Consider the following 13,589-nt stretch of genomic DNA (forward strand, 5'->3'; position numbering starts at 1 on the left):
TCATGATGGAAAATGATCTTTTTCTGATTGGCCCGGGTCTTGGATGTTTATCTATATATGTATTTGTTATAAAATACAGTATCGTTGAGTTAATATCCCATAACACAAGTCTCGAACTTACTTTGGGGCTAGCTCAATATGTGTGATTTGTCCTAATATATTTATTTAATAATCTCCAGGGTTCTATGTCATAAATTTTAAAAATAAAATGAAAATATGGAAGATTAAACTTTATTACTGAAAAATAAGACAATTACAAAAAATCTAAAATAATGATTTTACTACATACTGAATTGCATAAACACCTTTTATTACAATGACCGAAACTACTTTCATTAATTGACTGATAAATAGCTTTTTATATACTGTATCTGCGTACTTGAAAATCTATATCTAACATACATATTGTACGTAACTTTATGAATAAGAATGGCTTTCATAAATGTTGATTTTTAAACATTAAACATGTGTAGTTCTTAATATTAGCGCCGAAATTAGCTTAACTAACAATGCTTGAGTTTGTACCAATTTGACAATGACAATATCATGCAATAGAGAAAAAAAAATTGAATTTAAATACTAATTTTAAAGACTTAGAAAGTTTAGAAAAACATCCTACGTTCTTCGAAGTGATTTAAAAAAAATAAGACAAGGGAATCGAAAATATGTTCTATTCTTATTTATAAAATGGTATTTGATCTGTATTCAAAATGGCGCGTTCAATAATGCCAATTTAAAAAGCAAATCTCTCAACTGTCAAACTATTTATTTTTAATTTTGTTCAATTTAAAAAAAAACAAAGCTAGCTGTCAATGTTATTTTTTAAAATTTAATTTTTTTACTGAATGACAAAAAACGAAGCTGTCAATTCGATTCTTTATTTAATTTAATTTTGTACTGAATGAAGAAATGGCGCCGTTTAAAGGTCCATGCCGAGGAGTTTCTTGTCGAACATGAATTCTCCGAGAGCGGCATGGCGATCCATCATCTTCTTGAGTGTGGATGCTTTGCCCGCGAGGTCGCGTTGGCCCTTGTATTGCTCTTCCAGGAACTCGCCAGTTAGGTAGTCGACAAGCTGTGTGAAGAAGATTCAAAATCAATCGAAAATTTTAATAACACTAACAAATTACGTTAAAATGCCGTAATATAGATGATGTCAAGGTGCGACACCATTGTTACATGATATAAATAATTACTATGCTAATAAAAGTAACCTTCGGGAGAAAACCTTAGGGAATAAAGACGAGAGAAATTCGTAAACCACGAAACCAAAGCGTGCAAGGTCAATTGACCACCCAACCGAAGAGCGCATGGTCGATTGACCACCGTGTAGTTTCGCCCTGGAATAGAACTACTCTACATCGTCTCGTGGCAGTTGTTACTCAGTTTTAAGTAATTTTTTGACGTCAATAAATGTGTATTTCAGCAGTTGAATAAATAATTTAGAATCTGATAGGCTACAATGATATTCCCCAAGAGGGTTGACAGCCGAAACTTCAAAATTTTAAGATTATTTTTTACTCTTGTCTACTACAAGCAAACATAGAAAAAACTAAATAATTTATTCAGAAATTAGACCATCACAGGCACTTCTTCACTTCAAATTTTATAAAGTATTTAGTATTTCTCAAAAAGCTACAAACTACAAAAAAAATACTGGCATTTCGGAACGAGTACAAAAAATGCCGAAAGAAACTAATTTAAACAGTATTGGTGTGTAGTCGCTATGTATATGTGACAGAGAGAGATAAAAAAAGGTTGCTATCATCTCTCTCTCTCTCACACACATCTTAGTGGTTCAACTCACGTGGTAATGATTGTAATTGTCGTCGTTTTCGCAATTTATGATCACTGTTCTGATACTCTTTGTGACTTCCGTCTCCATTTTGAGAGCGTGTTCCAAAGCTTCCACGCCGTTATCCCAGAATTTACGTTCTGGAGGCTGAAAAAAAAACATATTTTTGTGAACTGTGTCTGACTTTTCATTATGAATTCCATAGATTTCTGACATTTCGGATGTGTTGCCAGTTTTGTAACGTTTGTAAACAATGTCGTAAAATTTAACTGAATCCATTAATCCATAGAACACAAATCCTTTTTTAACTAAGATTTTTTAAACTACAGAACCGATTTTAAAATTCTTTCGCTGTTAAAACCTTATCACAGATTGATATAGGCATATATTTTTTAAATAAAGTTCACGCGGGAAAATCCGGTTTTTAATATTTTACTTATTAAATGTATCAAAAAAAATATCTTGAAAATTATTTATGTAAAAAATATACGAAGGTTTGTAATATCCGAAGTGTCAAAAATTGGCAGCTGTCAGAATTCCGTGGAAATAAAAAATAGACTTTTAAATGTGTGATATGTAAGAATATACACATTCTTACTTATAAAAAGACTAGATGTTGCCCGGGGCTGTAGCAATCTTGGATAATGCACTTTTACAATGACGGAAGAATTTTTGGAATCGGTTCGGTAGTTTCGGAGATTACCCGCCTCAAACATACAAACTCACAAACGCTTACCCCTTTATTATAATAGTATAGTATAGATAATGCTTACTGCACACGTATGTTTTGTCATTATCGCAATTTTAAATATTCGACATTGACGGAACAAGACAAAACTTAACTGTATACTGTAATGCAATTTTTTTATAACCAGCTGCGTTTCGCTCCGGGGTTTCGCTCCAGTAGGAATTTTGGGGAAAAAAGTATCCTATGTGTTATTCCAGTTTATATTCTACCCGTGTACCAAATTTCATAACAATACGACCAGTGGATTTTTGTTGAAGTTTGTATGTATGTGTGTGAGTTTGTTAATCTTTCACGCAAAATCTAACAATCTAACCTGGAATAACACATAAGTACGTCACTTATTATCTTTATCCCGAAGCCCCGGGGCGCAGCTAGTAAAGTACATAGTACTAGCTTTTGCCAGCGGCTTCGCCCGCGTGAATTTTATAGTAAAATCATTGTCTTCTATCGCATATTCTGTAAGACTGGTAAACATACAAACTTGTATGTTTTCTCATCTAGTAAAATACAACTGTATTTAGTTAAATTTCCTGTTTCCCGCTACGTGTCCCGTCCCGCAGTTTGTCCAATGACGCTTTAAAATATATGTAAATATATAATAGTACATACCCTGATCTGTATGAGCGAACTGACATCCGACGTTAACTCTCCCCTCATGAGAAGGTACTCAATAAGTTTCATGGCATGTTCGCGCTCCTCAGACGCGGCATCGAAGAACAACTTCGCGAAGCCAGGACGATTAATCTGTTACGACAATCATTATCAAGATATTAGGACAAACCACACAGATTGAGCTGGCCCCCAAAGTAAGTTCGAGACTTGTGTTACGGGATACCAACTCAACGATACTATATACATATATAGATAAACATCAAAGACCCGGGTCGATCTGAAAAAGTTAATTTTCCATGTTGACTTGACCGGGGACCGAACCCGGGACCTCCAGTGTAGCAGTCCGGCGTGACGACCATTAGTCGTTAAATAATAGATAACATTTTTTAACGCCCGACGCAAAAATATGGGTGTTATAAGTTTGAGTGTGTCTGTCTGTGTACGTGGCACCGTAGCTTCATCAACGGGTGAATCGATTTGGATGCGGTCTTTTTTTTATTTGATAGCTAAATTTTAAGCGGTGGTTCTTAGATATATGTTTGATCAAAATCAGTTCAGCCGTTCAAAAGTTGTAGCGAAAATATTGAAAGTCGGTAGGTTTTTTAAAATTAAGTCTAAGAAATAAATTTGTCGTTATGTCTGGTCTGTTGTGTGCACAATTTTTGTTTGTCAGTATAGTTCTGTCCCAATACAACTTATATTCAGAGGAATCAAGAATTACACTGGATAAAACATTAAAATTAAATTGAAAATTAAAACTAAATCACAAATACTAGTTGTTCGTCGCGAACACAATAGATTTTTACAAAATTGTGAATATTTCAAAAACGGCTTAACCGATTTCGATGTCCCACGAACATGAAAATTCTAAATCTATCTATTGACAGATCCTGCATACCTTTTAAATTTCATCAAAATGAGACCAACGGTTCGAAAATTATCGCGTTACAAACAAACATATATATACAAAAAATGTATTTTTGCCCCAAGTAGAAATGTTACACCTCGCTCGCTTGGTCAAAAAATGACAGTAAATCGCCGTCGTCGTGCGGCAGAACTTCTGAAGGTATTATTATAGAACTCACGCTGTCCCTGGAGAAGTGAGCGCCCATGGCCAAGTATTGGAGTGAAGCTTTGACCTCCTCCTGTATCTGTCTCCGCATGCTATCGCGGCATGAGCGGTGGACCGTGATCCATTCCCGTGGAATGGTCACCGGATTTACGTGGCCTGGAAGAATTATAGGATTATTGATAGTCTAGATGTTGCCCGGAGCTTCGCTCCCGTGTACCCACGGTGACGTGAGATTTTGAGATGAAATATAGCCTATAGCAATCTCGGTTAATTTACCTTTCTGATGGTGAAAGAATTTTTAAAATCGGTTCGGTAGTTTCGGAGATTGCCCGCCTCAAACATAAATAAACAGAAAAATCCTAACAGGGAAGATTTAAATCCCACGAGTAGAGTGAACATCAGAAACTTAAAATTATATTAATCTAAACTATAAACTATCTAACTTAAAAACGACTTATAAATTTGAAAAAAAATCTAAAAAAAGGTCCCTTAGACAAGGTGCCCATCACACAGGCAGCATTCTCACGTTGAAATTCGCTGTGGGAGAAAACTACCCGAGCAAGGGTCACCTGTTACCTACCACAGCTGTTTGCTGAGCTCTCTGTGCAATATTATAGACAAGCTTTTGCCCACGGCTTCGCCGGCGTGAATTTCATAAAAAATCTCAGTAATATTTTTATCGCGTACTCTGTAAGACTATATGATACAAATTCGCGTTTTTTTTCTCATCTTTAGTTCAATTTCCTGTTTCCCGCTGCGTGTCTCGTCCCGCAATTTTGATTTATAATTAGTTTTTCAATTATCCTATGGGAACCTGACCATTTACCGGGATGAAACGTATCTAAGATGTTGGTATATAAGGTACCTATATACCAAATTTCAAGTAAATCGGTCCAGTAGATTTCGAGTGATGCGCGTTCAGACAGACAGACAAAAATTTTCAAAACTATATTTTCGTCATCTATATCAGTAACTAAGTATATTCCATAAAGATTTTTTTTTAAATGTCCAATGTACAAATTTGGCCTGTCTTCAATTTTATTATATGTATTGACTAGATGTTGCCCGGGGCTTCGCTCCCGTGGCAATTTTGACATAAAATATAGCCTATAGCAATCTTGGACAATGTACCTTTCTAATGGTGAAAGAATTTTTGAACTCGGTTCGTTAGTTTCGGAGATTACCCGCCTCAAACATACAAACTCACAAACGCTTACCTCTTTATAATAATAGTATAGAAATAGATTATATACCCTCAGCTATTATATTAGGAATACGACTAATATGAAGAAAGCTAATTCATAGTATGATTAATTTTTTTTTAAGTGTCATGGCTCCATCGTTCGCCTAAACGATGATTTTGCCAACGTCAAGGTTGAGATTGACACGGAATGTGTTATAATCATGGATTTAATAAGTACTTCGTACAACGGAGTACGTGCTAATTTCTTGGTTATAATATCAATTTCCTCGAAGCAATTCAGGCCAACATCGAACCCCAATAACTTCGTTGTGGATCTATTTATTTAAAACCTAAAAGATTTTTAATATTGATATGACAATATCTTGCGTAATAACTTAAGACAGACTTCCCTTAACTAGGGACTAAATAAATTAATCGACTTGGTATTACATGGATCTCACAACTTTTTACGGTAGAAACACTGAGCTGCGAGACTTGGGATTGTTACAGCGTGTTTTTGATGGCATAATTGACTTTGAATGAAGATCTCTCTGAGCTTTGTCCTGTCTGTATGAACGCGATAAACTCAAAAACTACCAGACGCATTTTTGTAAACTTTTCACCAAACGATAGAGTGATTCCTAAGGACGATTTACGTGTATAATTCACTAGCAGCTCGTCCCGGCTTCGATTGAGTAAAACCATAATAAAGCTTTCTCAGAAATCATCCTATATAGATGAAGTTCAGGATTCGAACCATCAACAGGAACAACGTGAATTCAATGGCGTTTAGCTGTCTACTCAGTTGACGAAATTTTAAATGGAATTAGATTCGTTATTTTTTCTCACCCTCATGTAAATACCATCGAATTTTGAGAAATCCTGAAACACGGGTTTCATTATTTTTGTTGCACAACATTTGTGCCAAGTTTCAATTGGATCAGTAAAGATTTTCAATATTTTTCATACAAATTTTGCCCCCAATTTTTATCCCTTACGGGGTAGAATTTTGAAAATTCCTTTCTTATCTGAGCACTACGTAATAACCTAAAGCTACTGCCCAAATTTCGCGTTTATAGCTTCTATGATTTATTCCGCACGGAATTTTCAGATTTCCTTCGCTTTGTGTCACTTCCTTATCTCCGAGGTCAATGTTACTTCCCACAAGTTCTTTGTTTGCTAACTAATGAGACCAATGTCTCAATACGCGTAAACATTGTACTTAAACAAATGGATTTAAAAAAATATTCCATTGGACAATTTTCGACTTTTGTTTGTTGAAATAACTTCATTGCATACCGGCTTCACTCGAATAATAACATAATAAATTACACACCTAAACCTTCCCCATACGTTTTGTTCATACGTTTTTGAGTTTATCGCGAACAGACAAACGCGGCAGATGACCTTTATTTTATGCCACACGTCAACTCCACACGTCTCCGAACTTGGACACACGCCGACGCGAATGCGTGTACATTGCGTAGTTAGTACGAGTGTTTTTATTCACCGCAATGAAAGACCAGTAATATAATCCAACAATGTTTAGCGAACTGTTCGACGACAGCGTGGAGCCGGCATTGTAATATGTAAGGAGAGGGCGTAAGGATTACTATCGTGTCCTCTAGAGGGCGTTACTATCAATTTCAAATGTTGCCATCGGTCAAACAGGTGACTACCAATGTCTAGTAGTCAACGAACTTGCGACATAATCGCCATCTTATCATAAAATAGAATGGTGTTTATCGTGTCAATCACGATGGATAACGCGTACGTGCCTCTCGGGACGTCAATACTTGAAACATTGTGTATGGGTAAATAAAGTCATCTCGAATCGATAACAATGTCCCTGTATATTCTAATCAGATATGTCTGTATATATCCGTTAACCTTGTAGACTTTACAGACATAGAAACAATAAAAAAATGAAGATAAAAGATCTTATCTATTAAGCCAATAATAAATCAAAAAACTGAAGAAAACTGATTTTTGACGGAACAAATTTTTTTTTTTAAAATAAGAATGTCTTTGTTTTTATTGAATAGGTACAAATAAGTCTTAATAGGGAGTATTACTGCACATTTATCCCGCCAGAGTACAGCCCTGTATGTTAGGTACACAAAAGCTTTGCCGCCTTTTGCTGTGTCGATTAAAACGTTTATTTTAGAGTACTTTATTAATCCTTTCATTATGTAAGCATTCGTTTGTGAAAATATACAACGATGTAGCATATTCGGGTGCCGAAATATTGGGAAAAATCGTTTTCCATAAAATAAAATCTTCGAAAACTATACTCGGGATACGCCTCACGCTGTAAAATTTTCGAGCCAGTAAACGGTCGAAATGAAGCTTGGAACACTTCACACGTGAAGAATTATTAAAATATGGACTTCCTATAGGTTTATGACCATTAGTGTTATTATTTTCAGGATAATCCACTAAATCCTTCCTTATTCCGATTGCGTAGAAGGTATTTTCGGTCGTGAATCTGCAACAATATTGAAAATTGGCGCTTTTTGCCTCCATTGGCAAAGTTTGTGTACCTTAGTTGTAACAGTAGCGCCATCTGCGACGAGCTTTGCGTAATATACCCTATTCCACGAGTCCATCATAGATCAAGAAAAACAAAAAAAAAAACAATAAACATATTGTTTCTCGTATGTAACGCAAGCTTTTATACCTAGTTATCTGTGATGCAAGCACAAAAATCTTGTATAGAAAAAATAATAGTTGAGGTTTTGTGTTCCACGGTACACGTGGGTGTCTATGAGTAATCGATGTGTGATTTACATTGTAAACGCTGTGTTATCAATTAATATAAATAGTCCTATTGCAATGTCACAATTAAAAGTTATTAATACGATTTGTGAAATGACAATAGAACTACTTATATAATTGTTATTTACATTGAAAAAGGCAATTTATAATCAATAACATTAAAAAGTAGTTATCTATAGACAATGTGCTATTAAATATTTGGTTTATGGTTTTTGCGTAGTAATGAATTGATATACTTAAATAAACATAACATTAAAAATCATATCCTATTTAATTTTGATTTGCATAAAGCTATAGTGTAATATAGTATAGTATAATAATAATAATGATGTAAATTCGTCCTCCTAATTTTTAATATATGTATAAGACCTATATTTGTTAATTGACGTCCTTGGAGAAATGGCTGCGGTGAAGTTTGTTGCGCCGCTTCTTCTTCACCTGCGCTTTGGAAGCCGGCAGTAGACATAGTTTAAGTAATTTTTTTGACGTCAATAAGTGATGTATATCATCCTAAATTGAATAGAGAATTTTGAATTTGAATTTATATTGTAGCAGTAAGCTAGTATCAGGGAGCGGCGGGGCGCCTCGGGCCACCCATAAGCCGACAATATGCTTTAGAATATTATGCTTAAAAGTTGTTAATGCTTATGGTATGCGTAAAAAAATGTTCCTAAAACATTATGCCAAATTAATACGCACAAGCGTAACTATTATTATGATAAGTAAAAGTATGCCATGTTAAATCTATATAACAAGTGAAAAACACTCACTTACACGTATCACGAAATCTCGAAAACTACTGAGCCCATAAAGATGAAATTTGGCAGGACGGTAGATTGTAACTAGAAGACGTCCACTGAGAAAGGATATTTCTAAATTCCATCCCTAAGGTAGTGAAATAGGGGTTGCCAGTTTGTATGAAACTTTTTGAAGTAAAAGACCATGAAATTTTTAATTTGAATTTGCAGTTGGTAAAATATAATAATGTATTAATCCGACTTTGAAAATTACATCCTTATAGGTTTGAAATAGGGGTTGCACATTTGTATAAAATTTATGCGAAACTTCATTATCTTTGAATAGAGGTACATGAAATGTTCGGCACGCGTACGGGAAGCGGGAGTGGGACACGTAGCGGGAAATGGGATGAGGCATGTTGCGGGAAACGATATTCAAATTCAAATCATTTATTCAGAAATTAGACCTTCACAGGGACTTTTTCTCGTCAATTTTTATATTTATAGTTATTTCTCACAAGCTACAAACTACTGGCATTTCGGAAACTCATTTGAACAGTGTTGGTCCCTATCATGCCAGATATAGGACAATTTGCAGGAAAGGGGACAGGACAAGTTTCGGAACGAGACATGTAGCGGGAAACGGGGAATTGAACTAAAGATGCCAAAAAATGCGAATTTGAATTATAGTAATAAATAAATTGTATCCGTTTTAGAACACGCGATGAAAGAAATGAATATTTACTTCGATTCCTTTTAAGAACGCGTGCGAAGCCGCGGCCAAAAGCTAATGACATAAAATTGTATGCATAAAAATAGGGAACCTGTGCCACCACCTTGCTGTGACGCCCATAATACACTGGACTGGCTACCCTCATGGATTTATTGGTAAGTACTTCGTTGTACGTAGTACCTACTAATTCCGTGGCTACCCTACTTTCAATAAATAAATATTAAGACAAACCACACAGATTGAGCTAGCCCCAAAGCAAGTTCGAGACTTGTTTTGCTTGATACTAACTTAACAATACCATATTTTATAACAAATACATATATAGATAAACATCCAAGACCCGAGCCAATCAGAAAAAGATCATTTTCCATCATGACCCGACCGGGCATCGAACCCGGGACCTCTCGGTTCAGAGACAAGCACTTTACCACTGCGCCACCGAGTTTGTTGTCTTTCTTTTCTTTGTGATAATAATAGATTATAACATATTATATACCGTGTCAATCTCAAACTTGACGTTGGCAAAATCATCGTTTTGTCGAACGATGGAGCCATGAAATTAAAAAAAAAACTAGTTTTCTCCCCATTTGTAATTATATTGGCAAAATTTATACAAAATAATAATATCTATTTATATTTTTTACTTACTCTCCCCTATATCCGTGTTTATGTATAATATATTTATACACTCTTATATTTTAGGTTACACAGTGAACCGTGTGTCAATATTGACATTATAACATATTATATTCCGTGTCAATCTCAACCTTGACGTTGGCAAAATCATCGTTTTGGCGAACGATGGAGCCATGACACTTAAAAAACAAAAAAACGATGCCTGTGAACCGAAAGGTCCACAACCCTCAGCCATGAGGAATACAACTAAGAAGAGAAGAGTTATTATTTTCACTCAGGTTGTATGATATATGTTATTGTTATAATTACAGTCATAGTGCTTTGCACTTGTGCTTATAACATTTTATTATTATTTTAATTTGTGTCTCCTTTTATGGCATTCGCGGAAAACCAGCGTCGTGGCTCACACCACGACACCATGCTGAGCGAAGATCATTTTAGTACAATATTTTTATATCTACTATTATATGTCCAGTGTTATACATGTCATGTTTTTTATTGTGCTAAATAAACGTTTTTTCTTTCTTTCTTTCGTATATATTTTTAAGTGTTTGTCTTTGTACATCTATACTATTATTATAAAGAGGTAAGCGTTTGTGAGTTTGTATGTTTGAGGTGAGTAATCTCCGAAACTACCAAACCAATTTCAAAAATTCTATATTTTATATAAAAATTCCCATGGGAGTGAAGCCCCGAGCAACATCTAGTTGTTTATAATCTTTTTGCAATTGATTGTATGAGTATGTAAACTATTCTGAATCATGTACAGTTCAAAGACCAGCAAACTTGATTCAAATAAAAAAAAAAACTGCATGAAAACTCACTTTATGTATCTTAGGTAATGTAAATAATCTTTGTTCCTATCATACTTATTAGTTGATAAATAAATAAATATATATGGACAAATCACACAGATTGAGCTAGCCCCAAAGTAAGTTCGAGACTTGTGTTATGGGATACTAACTCAACAATACTATATTTTATAACAAATACATAATATAGATAAACATCCAAGACCCGGTCCAATCAAAATATGATCATTTTCCATCATAACCCGACCGGATATCGAACCCGGGACCTCTCAGTTCAGTGGCATGAACTTTGCCACTGCTCTACCGAGGTTGTCATTATTCAATCTATTATTAGATAGATTGATGATTTATTCAATAGAGAAATAGTGGAAATATAATGCCATTAAATAAAAGAGAAAGTTGTGTTTCATTCAATTAGTATTTTTTGCACAAAATCATAGGTTGCAGCTATAAAGAAGTAAATATCATCTATTTTATAAAATATTTTAAACAAAAGGAATAATTCCTATAGCTTTGTGTAAAGAAATTGTGCCATTCAACTTAAGGAGAAAAGCAATGACAAATCAATTATTGTGGTCCATTGTGATGTCCATTTTCACATATATTTATTTATTTATTAATCAACTAATAGGTACAAAGAATATTTACATTACCTGAGATACATAAAGTGAGTTTTCATGCAGTTTTTTTTTTTTTATTTGAATGAAGTTTGCTGGTCTTTGAACTGTACATGATTCAGAATAGTTTACATACTCATACAATCAATTGCAAAACACATATTGGCTGGTCAACATTTGAAACAATAACGAAACTAGGCCCACTATAATATATAAATACACAATATAATATTAGTTATAACATTGGTAACATAAAAGTTAAACACAAACAAACAAATGAATTGCAAAAACTTGAGTAAGTTAGGCATTATGATGACAAATATTTAATAAAGCCTTGTAATGTTTTCTCAACTTTGACATTGGCAAAACCGTCCAGAGGATTATAATCACTACGAAATGTCGAAGAACGATGACGTCATAAAATTAAAAAATAAAATCATACACTGCGACATTTTTTTTTTTTGATAAAATAAGTTTTGATTCGAAGCCAGGAAATAGGTTCAGAATCATCTCAGCATACATAAAGTAGGTAAATACTAAATTTAATTCACTTACATTGTGTGGCGAATGCTGGGGCGATGACGGCCAGGAGGCCTACGACTGCTAACAGGATAGCCTTCATTTTGAATAGTTCTACAAGTAAATCACAGACACTTGACGATAAAAATCTAGTTTTGTTCAGCTAAGGTACACGTTACCTAAGTCAGGCCTTTACACACACTGGTGCAGAAGGCGACTTGGAGTTGGCAAATAAAGTGGCAAAAGTGACCTATTCGTTTCGAGAGCTCTGATTAAACGAAAATAATGAACTACGCATTGATATTGATAACAATACCATCTCTCTCGTCGCGATCGTCCTAGTACGTAGTTAGTAATGACAAGAACTTTTAGCAGTGTTGCCAGCTATTATTTCGAAAAGTGGGAAAACTGAAGTTAAAAAAAAAATTCTTTGGTGTGGTGGCTAGCTAGAAATATGCTACACGACTTCGTCACTACTACGTCATCGGACAACTATTTTTGAAAAAAAAAAAAACAAGCCTTTGTTTGAGCTCTAGTTTTCAACCACCATAGGTGTATGAAAATCGGTCCAGTTGATTAAAGCATAACAGACATATTTTCACATTTACAAATCAATCATCTGAATAACTAGCAACTAGCTGCGCCCCTGAGATTCGCGCCCGTGGGTTTATAGGGATAAAAAGTTCCCGATGTGTTACTCTATATTATATTCTGTGTACCTATTTTCATCGAAATCCGTCCAGTAGATTTTACATGATTGAGTAACAAACATTCTTACACAGTCACTACATTCAAACTTTTGATTGGTTGGAAGGATTCCTATCAATACATCCATCCATACAATATTAATGTTACGAACTCTATATGAACTAGAGTTTCCATAGTTTGGATTATTGTTTAAAAACCTTTAGATATTTATAACACAATATTACATTTTCTTAACGGTATAAATGTGAAAGTATTTGTTTGTGCATCTTTCACGTCAAACCAAAGCGTCAGATTGAGGTTTAGTGCGAAGATAATTGGAGAGCTGAACAGTGACAAGAAATAGGCTATTTATTGCCGTGGGCGGAGTTGCGGGCAACAGCTAGTAAGGTATATTATTTTGACACTTCATGTACGCATGGAAAGCAAATTGAAATATGAAACCCATCGCAAAAAGAACAATACTCATAATTGAATAGACCGATTTTGATTAAGTTCCTTTTTACGCACAAATACATATAAAACATTATAGTAATCTTATTATATCTGTGTTTTCATGTCATATCGTAGCTAGTTATGGGGGTTTGAATCTATTATGTACGTGAATTCTGAAACGAACAAAATACGAACTATTTAGCCAAA

The 13,589-nt window shown here is 34.6% G+C and overlaps 1 protein-coding gene across 1 annotated transcript; it reads right to left on the minus strand.

The window, feature by feature from the left end:
* Nucleotides 1–217: 217 nt before the first annotated feature.
* On the minus strand, nucleotides 218–12,727 carry LOC128682641 (ferritin heavy chain-like). Its single transcript, XM_053767519.2, has 5 exons — nucleotides 12,279–12,727; nucleotides 4,241–4,383; nucleotides 3,153–3,287; nucleotides 1,808–1,942; nucleotides 218–1,075 (listed from the first exon to the last, which is right to left on the minus strand). Exons 1-5 carry the CDS (start codon nucleotides 12,343–12,345, stop codon nucleotides 920–922), a joined length of 636 nt encoding a protein of 211 aa, XP_053623494.1. The 5' UTR covers nucleotides 12,346–12,727; the 3' UTR covers nucleotides 218–919.
* Between the last annotated feature and the right edge of the window lie 862 nt (nucleotides 12,728–13,589).

The sequence above is a fragment of the Plodia interpunctella genome, chromosome 30, assembly GCF_027563975.2.
Source record: "Plodia interpunctella isolate USDA-ARS_2022_Savannah chromosome 30, ilPloInte3.2, whole genome shotgun sequence".
NCBI lineage: Eukaryota > Metazoa > Arthropoda > Insecta > Lepidoptera > Pyralidae > Plodia > Plodia interpunctella.

Bases quoted from the DNA above. Each gene is read 5' to 3' on its own strand.
- LOC128682641 (XM_053767519.2), bottom strand. From the start codon at position 12,345: ATGAAGGCTATCCTGTTAGCAGTCGTAGGCCTCCTGGCCGTCATCGCC. The intron at 3,288-4,240 runs GTGAGTTCTATA...TTGTCGTAACAG, and splicing joins CTCACTTCTCCAGGGACAGC to ATTAATCGTCCTGGCTTCGC. The intron at 1,076-1,807 runs GTGAGTTGAACC...TTCTTCACACAG, and splicing joins ACAATTACAATCATTACCAC to CTTGTCGACTACCTAACTGG.